This window comes from Streptopelia decaocto, assembly GCF_964273445.1.
Source record: "Streptopelia decaocto genome assembly, chromosome: 1".
Classification (NCBI taxonomy): Eukaryota; Metazoa; Chordata; class Aves; order Columbiformes; family Columbidae; genus Streptopelia; species Streptopelia decaocto.
In genome coordinates, this window is record NC_138663.1 from 36,335,159 (window position 1) to 36,349,189 (window position 14,031).

The 14,031-nt window shown below is 40.4% G+C and overlaps 1 protein-coding gene across 2 annotated transcripts in view; it reads left to right on the forward strand.

Annotated features, from left to right (window-relative positions):
- Positions 1 to 270: 270 nt before the first annotated feature.
- The window catches only part of XPOT (exportin for tRNA), a 29,485-nt gene continuing 15,724 nt past the window's right edge, over positions 271 to 14,031 (forward strand). Inside the window, exons 1-8 of one of the 2 annotated variants that reach the window (XM_082043328.1) lie at positions 271 to 290; positions 5,180 to 5,313; positions 7,233 to 7,315; positions 8,453 to 8,509; positions 10,041 to 10,110; positions 11,301 to 11,519; positions 12,101 to 12,285; positions 12,646 to 12,814. In XM_082043328.1, coding sequence (XP_081899454.1) covers positions 5,254 to 5,313; positions 7,233 to 7,315; positions 8,453 to 8,509; positions 10,041 to 10,110; positions 11,301 to 11,519; positions 12,101 to 12,285; positions 12,646 to 12,814 — 843 coding nt within the window. In that variant the 5' untranslated portion in view covers positions 271 to 290; positions 5,180 to 5,253. Of the gene's footprint in view, positions 291 to 403; positions 582 to 5,179; positions 5,314 to 7,232; positions 7,316 to 8,452; positions 8,510 to 10,040; positions 10,111 to 11,300; positions 11,520 to 12,100; positions 12,286 to 12,645; positions 12,815 to 14,031 lie in introns of those variants that run through there. The other variant, XM_082043327.1, reaches the window with a different exon arrangement.

Here is a 14,031-nt window from a genome sequence, read left to right on the forward strand (position 1 = left end):
CTGCGGAGGTGGCACCAGCGGCACCGCCGGCCCATCCCGCCCCGCTGCCGCTGACCAAGCACGATTTCCAGGTCCAGGCGGGAGTTTGGGGGCGAACGGGCCGGTCCAGTTTACTAAATCGGTGCGATTGGTTCTGCTGCGCCGCGGGGTGCTGGCGGTCACCGGGGGGGACCGGGAGGCCACGCCCGCGCGCCGCAGAGACGGGACTAGGGCTCCCAGGGTGCGGCGGGGCCGGGCAGGAGGCGGGTCCCGGCGTGCCCCGCGGCCGGGCGCCTCGGCCGTGAGGGGAGGTGAGCGCGGCGGGCCGGGGCAGCGGCGGGGGCACCGCGCGGCACGCTGGGAGCCGTAGTCTTGCGGCAGCGGCTCCGCCGCGGGCGGGCAGAGGGGCGGGGTCAGCTTTCCTTCCCGGAGGCCGTTCCGCACGCGCGAAGGCCGCGGCACCTCCCCTGGGCGTCCTCCTTCTCCCGCCGCCAGCCGAGGCGGCGCGGCCTGGCCCGGCTCGCTCCCTATGCTCGTGGCGGCCGCGGAGCTGTGGCGGTGGGAGCTGGCAGCGCCGCCGCGATGGAGGAGTGACCGGGAAGGTAACGACGCGGGGGACAGGGACGGCGCGGGGTGACTCAGCCCGGCGGGGGGGGCTGGGCCTCCCCGGCCTTTCGCGGGGGCCGCGGCTCCTCAGCGGCGGGGAAGGGGCGGTGTGGGCGCCCGCGGGCGTCGCCGCTTAGCTGGCGGCGGGATCCGTCGAGCCACCCGGCCGGTTCCAGTCAGCCCGGCGCCGCCTTCCCCGCAGCTGTGAGGCGCTGGGGAAGGGGCGAGACGCTGCAGCCTCCGCGGGCGTTCGCCTCCGCCGCCCGCCTCGGTCGCCCGGCCACGCAGCTGGGGGAGTGGGGGTGCCGCAGTCGGCCCGTCCCCGCCGGGCCGGTCCTCCGTGGGCCGGTGGCGGCTGGGGGTACGTGCATGCGGCCGCAAAAAATATGAGGATTTTTCTCTTCTGATGTGCGCCGTAACCTGTGCTGCCCCGTGCTGCTGACGTGCTGGGGGAGCTGCCTTGCTGTCTGTCCTCTGCTATGGCTCCGGTGGGGGAGGAAGGAACCGTGAGCTCTGGGGCTGTAGCGTGAGGGGAGGCACCTCCCCCGCACCTCCATATTCCGCTGCTCTCGGAGCGCTTCGCCACGGTGCTTCCCCGCGGGAGGGAGGAGCGCTTTGTCAGCCCGCAGCGGCCCCGGGAAGGGGCCAAAGGGGTTAAGTTGCAGCCCCAGTGTCTACCGGCAGCTCTGGCCGCGGTGGGGTGTGGGTGCCTGGTCACCCTGCCCGGCCGAGCTGCGGAGCCACGCAGTGGGGTTGGGTTTCCAGCGGGGGGAGGCTGCGCTCTTTGGCTAAGTCGGGGTGGGGGGGAAAGAAGGTCTTACTCCTCATAGGGAATTTCTGGCCGGTAGGAATATGTCTGAAATGAAGACGTGACATGTCACTTTCCAAAAGAACAACTTTCTAGTCCGGTTGCAAAGTTCTCCGATTACACAGCTTTTCATTTTAGCCATATGTTAGGTCAGTGTGAAGGCCCTGTCGCGGAGGAGTAATTTAGGGTTCTGCTTACTGCAGAACAATATTTAGATTTCTCAAAGAGAAGTGTGACTTCAGAGTTTGGTGGTGGGTTCACTCTATTATTTACTGTATGGGGGAAATATGCCAAGCTGAACGCTGCTTACCTTTTCTCCAGGAGCCTGTACCCCTTCACAAAGCAAACTTTGAAGATTCTTCTCTCCCTGATAACTGTTTATTCTGGAGTCTGTATTTTAGAGGTCTGAAGGCAAACTTGAGGGGAGGCCTGTACCCGTTCACGAAAGCAAACTTTCAGGCAACAAAATTATAAGAAAAAGAAAATTTAATGGAGTAGAATAGCAGGAGGGCTGGCTCAAGCTGGGTACCTGTGCAGAGGTCACCTGAGCATAGAAAACCATAAACTTTTATATATCTACAGACCATTCATACTATGATTCAGTCTAATAACAATGTTTCACTTCGGAATCTTCTTGCTTCTCATTGGATTCTTTTCACTGATCTCACATGTGCCTTTGTTTTGTTCAGCTGCAGACATTGTTTACAGCCCATAGCCTTGTAGGTGCTCTTTTTTCTGAATAAATCCTTTTCTTCTCAGTGAAGTGCAAAACAGGGTTTATCTCGCAAGCATTCAGTGTAGTTTGAGTTGCTCTTGGTAAATATGAGCAACATAAGATTTCAGCAAATCTAGCTTACTAAGTAGCATGAAGCAGAAAGTGTATTAAAAATCACACAAGTTTATACTTCTAGATGATTCATTATATCCAGTATGCATTTACTTCAGCTAAATGATTAATACGAAACTTATGTTGGGCGCATCCACTGACCTGTGAGTAGTAAAACCACTGCCATGCAGTCAGCTTATTTAGCAGAGCTCAAAGTGGGCTCACTCAGGCTGTCATTTATAGAATAAAGTGGTTGACTTGTTGTCAAATTGCATACAGTGGGAAGGGCCTGCATGAGACTCTCTGCACCCACAGCTCATCGGTGTTCAGTGCCCTGTTCTGCTTCCTCGTGGTTTTCCCAAAAGGAGTTCTTGACCTGGCTGTGGCTAAGGCCTTTACCTCCTCTGGAGCCTGGACCAAACTGCTGCTGGTTTGGCTGGAGGGGTCGGTCAAGTGCATCCACCACAGGCCCTAGAGCCTAAGAGTCTCTAAATATGATCAAGATTTGCAGCAAGCAAAATAGAGATCAAAAGAGAATGTGAAAGATGGTCTTTTACTGCCTTTGTTTTATTAGAGAGAAAAGTCAAGGGAATTAAAATGAAGCATGTCACTGGCTCTGTGTGCTATCATGATCTTGTAAATACCTAAAATTAATGCTGTAAATGACGTATTTTGAATTGCTAATTGTTTTCATGGTTAGCATCTGTAGTTAAAATGCTCTGAATGCTTTCATTATTAGTGCACGTCTGGACCCAAGTTATACACCTTTGACCGTGGTAGTATGGTTAAACTGGGCCATCATACCCACTTGAAGTGTGACTACATTTTTAACCTGTTTTCCTGTATGAAAGCAACCTCTGCTATCAAATGCATTTATAACTATTTAACATGTGAAAGGGAATAAAGTATCTCGATGAGAAATACATATACCTGTATGACTTCACTGTTAAGGAACTGCACCCTCCTAATTAAAGTAAAATCAGTTTGCCACCCAACAGTGTACTGCTTAACAAAAAGGCATCTCTGCGTAAACAAGACAATACTTTCTACGCAGCTGGTACTTCTACTCACTGGTAAAATAAATCTGTGCTGGAAAAGCTATCTGCTTGCTCAACTAAAACCATATAGCACGAGAAGCTATTTTGTTAACTTTCTCAAAAGGCTCATTCAGATAGTCTGTCTCATTAATTGTCTTCTGGAGTTGGCTAGTCAAGCTGAAAAATCTTAGAAAAGGACATATGGTAGAAGATGAAATTTTAAAGATGCTCATGTACCATATACAAAATTAGTAGAACTGTTTGGCATTTCTGTTAGCTAAATAAGTGAAGAGAATACATGTTTGAGACAGCTTAGTTTTAATAGCAAAATTTATCACGTGGGGATAGAAGATTACTGCCTTTTGGGCAGATAATGTAGTGATATCTGCAGGAAAATGTGCCAAAATATGCTCTTGTATATTAAATAGTTTTAGTAGTATAACTCTGGACCAGACTCTAATTGGAAGATGCTGTTAAAAAAATTCCTTACAGCATTTTACCTTTATTTTAATCTGGCTGTTTTGGATGTTGATTATGCGGAAAACAAGCTGGGGGCTGGGAGCGCAGAGGCAGAAGCCTCTGCAGAGCGACTTTAATCCCTAAAGGTTTTGACCCTGAGCAGGATTGCTCTGTGTGGTAAGGCAGCGTGTGAAGCTTGTTTTGCCACGAGTCATCGCTTTGTTCCAGATTTTCTGGTTTCTATACTGCTGCAGCATGCTTTTTTTTTTGGTACAAACTCAATTTTACTTATTAAATCGCTTTTCATGGTGCATTTTGTTATAATGTGTTCTGTAATGAGTTTTATAGAAATGTCTCTCTGTTACCATGTTAAATTTTGGGCTCTCCAGTCATGCTTGTTGTCACTGTGCCACTTTCCAGTGCGGGAGGGTGAACATTACAGTGTGCACAGGACACACAACACTTAAGAAATCGGAAGTTCTACCTATAGGCACGTAGGCAGCTTCAAACCACAGCTCCTTTGTATTTCATCTCTTCCTCTTGTTTATCTTCCTTTCCTCTACCTCCTACATACTTATGTAACAAGGCCTTATTTCATGCGTAATTAATAATCTTACTGGGGGGGCAGTGTTGGAAGGATAGATGGATTTTTGTCTGCTCTTGCTGTTTAGCAGCATCCTAGTATTTGACAAAGATGATTTTTTTTTTTTTTAATCCACTGTTTTACCAGAGCGTTGCAGAACAGCCTGTAGAGGCACATCGTCTTTAGAATATTTGTCTAGCTTGCTTGTTAATTTTACACTGAAGTTTCTAAATAAAAAAACATTGCTAGTAAATCAGTACCCATTAGTAGGAACAGAAAACTTAGTTAACAACTCAATGTGATGTATTTTGTGGTTAATTTCTGTGACACTTGTCTTGTGTGCACTTGCTTTAGAAGAAAGACCTTCTAATGGCTTTGCCTCCCTAGGGGAAATACCTCATAAATGGGTTTATGAAGCATCTTAACAATATTATAGAAATGGGTAGAGATTTTTTTTTTTCAATTGTGAAGTTTTGTGGTGGGGAAAAAAATACAGCGGTCTATCATTTAAGTAGCAGATTTATGCTTATGTCATATCTTGCTGAAACCTCTGCATGCTTGACATTTGAGTTCAAGACTTCCAGTTGAATAGTACACATCATGCCATTTCTCTTAATTAAGATGATATTAGCACTTTTCAAGAGAACAGAAATACATGGACACTTCAAATTTTCCTTATTCAATGAAGTTTAGTGCTATTATAAGTTGGTTAAAAGTCTTAGAATTCTGATATCAGTATCAGAAGCATGCACATTCATGTTTCGGTGGAGTATGTACTATGTGATTGAGGTTTGTGGGCAAACCTCTGTGGTTGTTGCTGTCCTGTTTTTAATTTTCATTGTTCTGCTGAGCAAATAAAGTTTTTCTTTCTTTATTTTCAGATGATTGTAGTTTCCCCACTAGAGGAAGTGGGCAAACCAGTTAGGAGTAGGAAACAAAGAGTATAGCAGCAGAGATGGACGAACAAGCCCTATTAGGACTAAACCCAAATGCCGATGCAGACTTCAGACAAAGAGTATGTACTTAACTTGCTTACCTCTCTAATAATTGGGGGTGCTGTTGCAGTGCAAGTCTCATATTTTCTTGGAGTGGCTTGGGGTTCTTTTTTTTGTTTTGTTTTGTTTCTTTTAATTATTTTTTGTTAATCAATGCATGGGGTTTGTGCTGGTGAGTACAAAACAAAGTCGTGTTGCAAGCATGGAAGCTGAAGGTCCTTTGTCACAAACTCTGTGAAACTACACTTTATGTGCATAGAATTTATCTGGACTCTGACCTTTTCAGTCCTCTCAATTCTTTGTAGTTGTTGCTCAGCTCCTTCCGTGGGTTCCCACAGAATTAAAAGATGCCACTGAAAACAATGTATTGCAGCTGCCCTTTTAATTCTTAGGTGTGGGGTTTGGGCTTTTTTTTAATTTGAAAGGATAACCTGCTTTTAGTGTCTTTTAATGAAATGTCTGGCTTTAAATCTAGTGAGGCTTGTATTAGCATAGGGGTTAAAACAGTAATCATGGTATGTGGGTAACAGTTACTTCGTAAAAGAGAGATGCTTATATAGGCATTAAAATTTGTATGCCTTTAATGAGGAAATCATTCTGCTTACTGATTGATTATCAAGTTGATTCAGCTGTCTACAATATAACCTCTGGTACAATCTTTCAGAAATGAAGATGTTAATAAAATAAATCCTGGAATGTACAAGAAAGTTAAAGATGTAGTTTGATGCAGCCTGGTATTGCTAAATAGCCTGTTAAATGTGTTGGGTTTGGGTATTTGTCCTTTTTGAAAGGACAGCTATAGCTAATCTTCAGTGTTCTGTTAACAGAATATCACTGCAAAATTTGAAGCTTATAGATTTATCAACCTTTTAACTATGCAGTGTGCCTAATCTTGAAATACTTCCTAGTAGAAGGTGACTTACCTTTTTACTAATCATTTGAGACGTAACATATAAAAGATGTATCAAACAATTTCTAGTAAAACTATTCAGTATAAGAAAATTACCAGTATAAGAAAATCTACAGGAAGTGAATTCTTGCTTTAAGAACTTATTTCAACTCACTGAATAGTTACTTTTGGAAATTACTTTGGTGAATGGATAAAATTCTGAACTAACACAAAAAAACCCACAAAATAAACAAACAAAAACCGACACAGATCTCACCCCCCCAAAAAAGAGAGGGGAAAAAAACCCCCAAACAAACACCATGAACAGCCAAAAAACCCTCTTGAAATACCCACATTCAGAGAATGGAAATAATGTTGTTAATCTAATCTCTGTTGCCAAAGTTATGTTACTGTTTTGTATAACAGGGTACACTAAATCTTAAAGCAATGAGATCAAATTAAATTGTCAAAAGCTATTTAGAAGTTCTAATAAACAACTTGATTATCTATAATGTGGTAGAAGTTTTTTTTTTTTCAGTCTCTGTAGTAGATTAACAAACTGACAGTTGTCACACGATCAGTGTTTGAATTTTTCTTGGGGTGTAGAATACAGCCAAAGTGGTGCAACAAAAAGTACATGTTTTTCAGTGAAAAATCTAAATCAGTTTCTCTTCAGAATTTGTGGAAGGAATTTGAACTTGGATGTGAACTTCCACCAAAATGAAAAGGCCCTGAGCAACTTCCTCTGGTTGACCCTTTCTCCAGAGTTCCTTTCTAACCTCAACATTTCTGATTCTATGGCTTTTATATCCCAGTTACAAAAATATTTGTATTGAATGTAAAGTGGAAATGAGCACCTGTGGTGTTACCACTGAAGAAACTCTCTTGCATTATGTAATTAGGGAGGCTTATAAATACTTAGATGTATTCAAATAGATTTGTTTTTTTGAAGGAGAGCTGTTTAAAGTGCAAGTCTAAGTGTGAATGAGATGTCTTGCAGTGTGATTTATTTGTTCTTTTTTAAAATGAAACTTACTTGAATGTTTGCAGGCACTAGCCTACTTTGAGCAGCTGAAGATCTCTCAGGATGCTTGGCAAGTCTGTGCAGAAGCATTAGCTCAGGGTATATACAGGTAATGTAGATCAGAGTCATTGCTTCTTTTCATTAGTAATACGTTTAAGCCTGGGTTTAGCTCTACACCATCATAACTGTAAATTGCTGGAAGTTAATATGGTCTTCATAACATTTTTAGTATCATAGGTGATCTGTGGCTTCTGTATAACACCTTTCAAGGAAGAGCAATGTATAAATAAAACCCCATATTAATTTAGTAGCCTAAAGACTGCTGCTTTATGGAATCCAGGGAAAAAGAATGAGTTCTAGTGCTATCTTTTGGGGAGGAGAAGAGTGCTGCAAATTTCCTGTTGTGAGAGTATATGCTTTATATGCCATAATCTCAGATGTAGTTCCTTGCCCCTATTCAACGGAGTAGCCCATCCCATTTTTCAAGATGCAAAGAGTGCATAGTCACCACTGGTTTTGCACACAGTTGTGTATTTAGATCTCAAATACTAGGTTGATGCTGTATCACAGAATAATTCAAACTGGAAGGAAACTGAGGGATGTATATCTCCTGAATAACAACAGTGATTTATAGTGAATGCTTTTTTTGTAAATGCTTTATCAAAACCTCTGACTCCAACAGAGTATGCAGTAATTAACAAAACCACACAAGATTCAAAAGCAGCATTTTGTAGTCTTTACCAAAATACATTGTGATTGTTAGAATTTTTAGATCATAAAATAAAAAGCTTGTGTAGATTACATAGCATGTGGAATGTCCCTTCCGAATCTATACCTCCGTTAGTCTTTAGCTTTGCTCTTTAAGGCACAATGTACAACTTGCACTTAGTGTACTAATAAACCTCAAATGTATTACTGAAGCCTGACAGATTTTTATAAAGGCAGGTTACAATGGGTATTGTAGTTTTCTATGTTCAATACTGAAATCAAAGCACAAAAAATTTGTGGGTATAGAAAAAAGTAATGTAATATAAAACATTAATTTAACTGTTGCTCATTTTTACCAAATGAACTGCTCAAGTATTTGTCATTTTTGCTTTGAAGTAATAGCAGTAGCATTTTTCTCTGATGCACAGTAATTCTTGATTTGCCAAAGGGATGACCTGGTTGTAATATTTGAGGATGTTTTTTTTCTTTGCAGAGGAGTATACCATATTGCCACCACTAACAGAATTTTCTTTTCTAGTGATGATCACATCAAGTTTTTTTGTTTTCAAGTTCTGGAACATCAAGTTAAGTTCAAGTGAGTAATCTTTCTTGACACCAACCACATACATCCATCTAATTTTCCCATTTTATTCTGCTTGTAAAGAAACTTAAAATTGTGTCAGCTTGGTGTGGTTGATGAGGTGGCTTTAATCTATTCCAGAGGACTTTCCTGTATTTCTTTGCTTTTTCCTGGGAGAGGAGTAACTGAGTTTTGAGCAGCATGCTCTGCTTAGTTAGTCTAACACCTGTGTACAGCAAATTACCAAGGACTGCTTGAAAAGTACTTAGCTGTTCCCTTCTGGAGATTCAAGCCTTACTCTGTACTCTCACTGATTTTTGCAGGAGAGAGTCCTGCAAGCAGCAGCCCTGCTCAGTGCAGAGTCCTGGATTTCAGACAAAGCCCTATTCATTCAGTAACCATGGCAGAGATCTTAAGAGAAAGCAGTCTTTTCACTGAGTGATGTTGTCATAGAATCATAATTTTAGAAAAAAAAAACAACTTCGAAATAATATGTTTAATTGCATGGAATTTTTTTTTTTTTTTTCACATTTTGGGCTCATTTGGTCTGGACTTGAACATCACGACACAGGTGTCTGCCTTGTGGAATATCATTGTGACTGGTTGCAATACATTGAACATATGGTTCAGACTTTATGTAGGAATAAGATGTATTTTGTGACTGATTTTTCACAATTATATATCAGAGCAAAAATGAAAGACTTAACTTTCTGTGATTTTTATTTACCTGATTTTACCTCATTGTCCATCTTCCTCTGCTTATTCCAGACCTGACGCACTTCCCGCAGTACGTTTTCTATTGGTTTTGTGCTGCTTATTTTCTTTGAGCATTTTCAGTGGGCATGCTGTTTCCTTAATGAAGAGTTACTCGTAACAGTAGCACTGCAGTCACATTCAGAAGTCATTCCCTTTAAGGACTGTACCAAACCTATAGGTAGCTCCAGTGCAAGGAGAGTGTTCTCAGCTTAGCTAGTCCTGGGATGGAACATGTTGTGTGGGTAGTATGTGAGGTGTGCTATGTGTTACGTCAAATTTTGCCAAGACTATAACATAACGCAGAATTACTTGTTGGCCCTTTTTTTTTCTGACATCGCTCTGATAATAAATGTACTGTAGGTTGAATCAGTGAAGGACTTCCTTGTACTCATTATTGACAGTCTTCAGTGTATAGTAAACAAGTTTGAGCATATACAGATGTGTCTTCTTTCTCTCTATGGCGTATGGTCGAATGCGTATTCTTATCGGGGTCATAAGTTCTGTCCCTGATAGAGCAGCCTTCCTGCAAAATTTCAAGCTCCTGCTCCAATACAGGAGGCAATAGCGCATCAAGGTGTAATCCATTAATATGGACAAAATGTTTTGCCTTATTTTTATGTCTTCAATTCAAAATTTTACATGCAAATAGCTGTGCAAATTCCTTTTCTAGAAAACTTTTATTTGCATTAGTGTGCATTATTATATTCAATGTTAAAAGAGTTTTTGCCTTACTGAACATTGTGCTTGTCATGAAGCAGTTGTATTTTGATCTCATTGTGTTTTGTTTCAGATACTCTGAACTTACTGAAGTCCAGCAGCAGCTAATTAGGGAAACACTCATAACATGGCTGCAAGCACAGGTAAGGATGTCCCTTCAGAGCAGTCTTACACAGTAGGCTTATTATTAGGCTGACATAAGGCATCGAGTGTGGGCTAAATGTTTGATCTGTCACTTGAGTTTAAAGGTGGTTTCCCGAAGATATGTGGCAGCTCATGGCTAAAAGCTTCTATCATGCTGATCTTTGCAACCTCGGATTTAAAGAGTTTCTTATAAAGAAGGCTACGCTCGAACTTACTGCTAAATATAAAGCTCTTGAGTCAGATAACGATTGTGGCTTAATCAGTTATGTGTGAAATAAGTTTCTCTTTAGAGAGGTATAATCCAGATTCCTCATGTTCCTGAGTGTCTGGAGGAAGAGCAGTAATTCTGTTCTTAAGACCCCCTTGGCTTAACTCCTGTCTGCTTAGAATACTAGCTGATGTTTATGAAGGAATATCATCACTCTTCTGTTAATACTATGGTAGAGTACTGGCTACTTTTTCTTGTAGAATTATTACAGTTCTTGTAGCTGACATGTAGTATCAGTTGGACCCAAGAGATTGCAATCAGCAGAAGCATCAAGTGGACTGATACAAGTCTTTGCCTATACCTGCCATTATCTAGTTATCATTACACTTCTGTGCTGGAAGTTAACGTAGTTACTTTGTAGAAGACTTAAGAGCAAGAAATGGAATATAATACAACTTGAAAAAATATGAAATGGATTAAATTGTTTTAATTTTTTTCTTTGTGGCAAGCTGTTCCATTAAGGAGGAGTTTATGGAAAATGGGAAGGAGAGAGAGGGAGATGGTAGTGACAGATTTGTTTTTCTTTTTTTTTCCCTGATGAGCTTAGATTTAGAAACTTCCTTTACTGTTCTTAAAGCTAACATCTAATTTAGGCACAAGCTAGCTACAAAAGGACAGTAACTTGCTTTCTGCAAGTTCTTGTTTACTTCTTTGACCAAACTAACAAATTAGCTTTTAGTCTTTTGAATAAGTACACTTAATGTCTTAGAACTGATTGAAAGGCTTAGGGCTGTATCACCTAGAGAAAATGTTTTCTGTTTCATGACAATTTAGCTGAATTTTCTTGAAATCGTTGGAAAGGTAAGGCTTTCTATTGATCTCAGCCAGGAAGAGAGAGAATACATTAATCATTATACAGAGATATATGATTCTTCTCTAATTTAGTAAGAATATACAAATAAAGTATCTTGTTTCCACTAGATGCTGAATCCCCAACCTGAGAAGACTTTTATTCGCAACAAAGCAGCACAAGTCTTTGCATTGCTTTTTGTTACTGAATATCTCACAAAATGGCCCAAGTTTTTTTTTGATATTCTATCAGTAGTTGACCTTAATCCACGAGGTGTGGACATGTACCTCAGAATCCTTATGGCTGTTGATGCTGAGCTGGTAGACCGGGATGTTGTTCATACATCAGAGGCAAGTTATTATTTTGCATTAACATTTGCTTTAAATTTCTAAAAAGTTATCTTTCTTTAATTAGAGCAGAAGTCTTGCAGAGATGTTGTTTTTTTCTTATGGTAACTCTGCCTTAAAGACGTTAGTTAGGTGGTTTAAATCCAAAAGCCATATGTTGTTTATAATGCTTTTTATGATTTCATACTTTTCAGTTAATGTATTTTTTGCTTGAAGAGCTAGCAAACAAAAACTAATGGACTGAGTTAGCCAATTTAATGTTAGACGGGCTCATTTTGAAATGTTAATTTCTTCTAGTGCGTATTTTAAGGAGTCCTAACATCAAAAAAATGTTTAACGGTCTAGAGGACTTTTGCCCTCTGCCTTTCTTCAGTGTTTGGGCATTGTGGTAGAAAAAAGAGCAAAAACTAGGGTATTTTGGTTTATTTCTTGCAAGAAAAAAAAAATGCCCTCTTTATGTTTATGATTTGAGTTATTTATCTTACTGGGACAAGTGGTGTCTGGTAGTAGATACAAAAATGCTACGAATTTGACAAGATGCTAATCTATGACAAGACTGATTAATCCTTTTTCTGTATTGATAGGAGGCTCGTAGGAACACCTTATTAAAAGATACTATGAGGGAACAGTGCATTCCAAGTTTGGTGGAATCGTGGTACCAAATCCTACAAAACTATCAATGTAATAACTCAGAGTTGACATGCCAGTGCCTTGAAGTAGTTGGAGCATATGTATCCTGGATAGATTTGAGCCTGATAGCCAATGAAAGGTAGGTGTCTTTTAGATGTAATATCTTCCCAAAAATAGCCTTGTATGTGCTGGCTGTATTTCTGTGAAACAGAATTAAAACTAACCTTTTCATACAATTCTGTATAAATCTTGTGAGTTTTGATTTTTGGTTTTTGTTTTTTTTGTAGACTGATTGACTTTGCAAGCCAAGCTGATATAATAGACACTACACAGTTTGCTGGCTTCTCCTTAAAATGTACAAAATGCTGAGTTCAGTCAGTATAATAGAGTTTAAAGCTGTCTTATAAAAAGAAAACATTGTAAGCATGCACAAAAATAATATAAAGCTTCTGTACAGTGCTACTGTGTATGTATAAAAATAAACTTTTTTTCTCTGAAGGTTTATAAATATGCTGCTAGGTCACATGTCTGTGGAAGTTCTCCGGGAAGAAGCCTGTGATTGTTTGTTTGAAATTGTAAATAAGGGAATGGACCCGATTGACAAAACAAAATTGGTTGAATCTTTATGTCAAGTATTGCAGTCTGCTGGCCTCTTCAGTATTGATCAGGTTTGTATACTGATTTTTACAGTAGGAATGAGTCATAGGTTTCTGGCAGTTCTTAAATAAGCAAATAAACAGAAAACTCTAAGTCCACAGTTAGGGAGAATTGGTTGTGCTTCTGCATCAAAGCTGAACACTTGTTAAACTTTTCTTACATTAAATTACCAGATTTTTATTAATATTCCTCATTCATTTTAAACACACTGCATTTTGTTTGTCCTTAGCATGAGTTTTTTGTTTTTAGAACCAAGGTATTCTGTAACTCTGTTGCTTTGCTAAAGCATGTTGCACTTACTGTTAACGCTGCTTCTGTGTGTCTTTACCTTGAATCTCCTCTTCTGAATGATTCCATAATAGGTGCTGCAGCCAAGGTAGAGCTTTTTAGGGTAAGACATTAGATCAGCTGTGTGTAACTAGGTAGGGGAAGGATCTTTTTTACAGGAATATATGCTGTTCTATGTGTGTCCACCATCAGACATGAGGCTAGAAATCCTTATCCTTAAGCTGGAAAAACACACATGCTAACTAAACACATTCCCTGGCAGTTGTGGTGTTTGAGGAACAGCTGCTTGCTGTTTGCCATGGAGAAAGAGGAAACCAGTCCTTATGAAGCTGTAGTCCTTAGCTTACATGGCAGTTATCTTCTCATTTTTGAAGCCTTTGTCAAATCTGTATTCCTACTAGAATGCAGAAAGTGTGTGTTCACCAATTCGAGTGGTGGTCCTCTAAAAATCTTACCTCAGTCTTTCTGAGGAAGACTTGTTATTCTTTTGTATAGTTGTGGCAGAGAGAAAAGCACCCATTTGGAGTGACTGGTCTAGGGATATTTCTCAATTCCAATCAATGTATTTCTGCAAGATTAAGCTGTAAATATTAACTCACTCTTATAGGCAGTATTGAAAGTTATCAGTATTTCTGAAGTGAGCTACAACTGTTAATTCTTTGAAGTTTTCCCATAAAAATATTTTCCTCTTATACAGCCTAAAATTGATGGTAGATATGTGCTTCTGCTTTTATTGTGAACCTGCTTCTTGCTGTAAAGTAAAAAGAGAAAAAACCTAATTGGAAGATATGAAGAAAGCTACTACTATATAATGGAGGACAGTCAAATCTGCCATTCCTTTAATTTTTCTCTCTCCTTTCCCTGGGGGAAACGAACCAGACGATTTACTTTCAGTCTAGGAGACAAATGTTTGTTCTACTTCTTCTGTGTACTAGACATA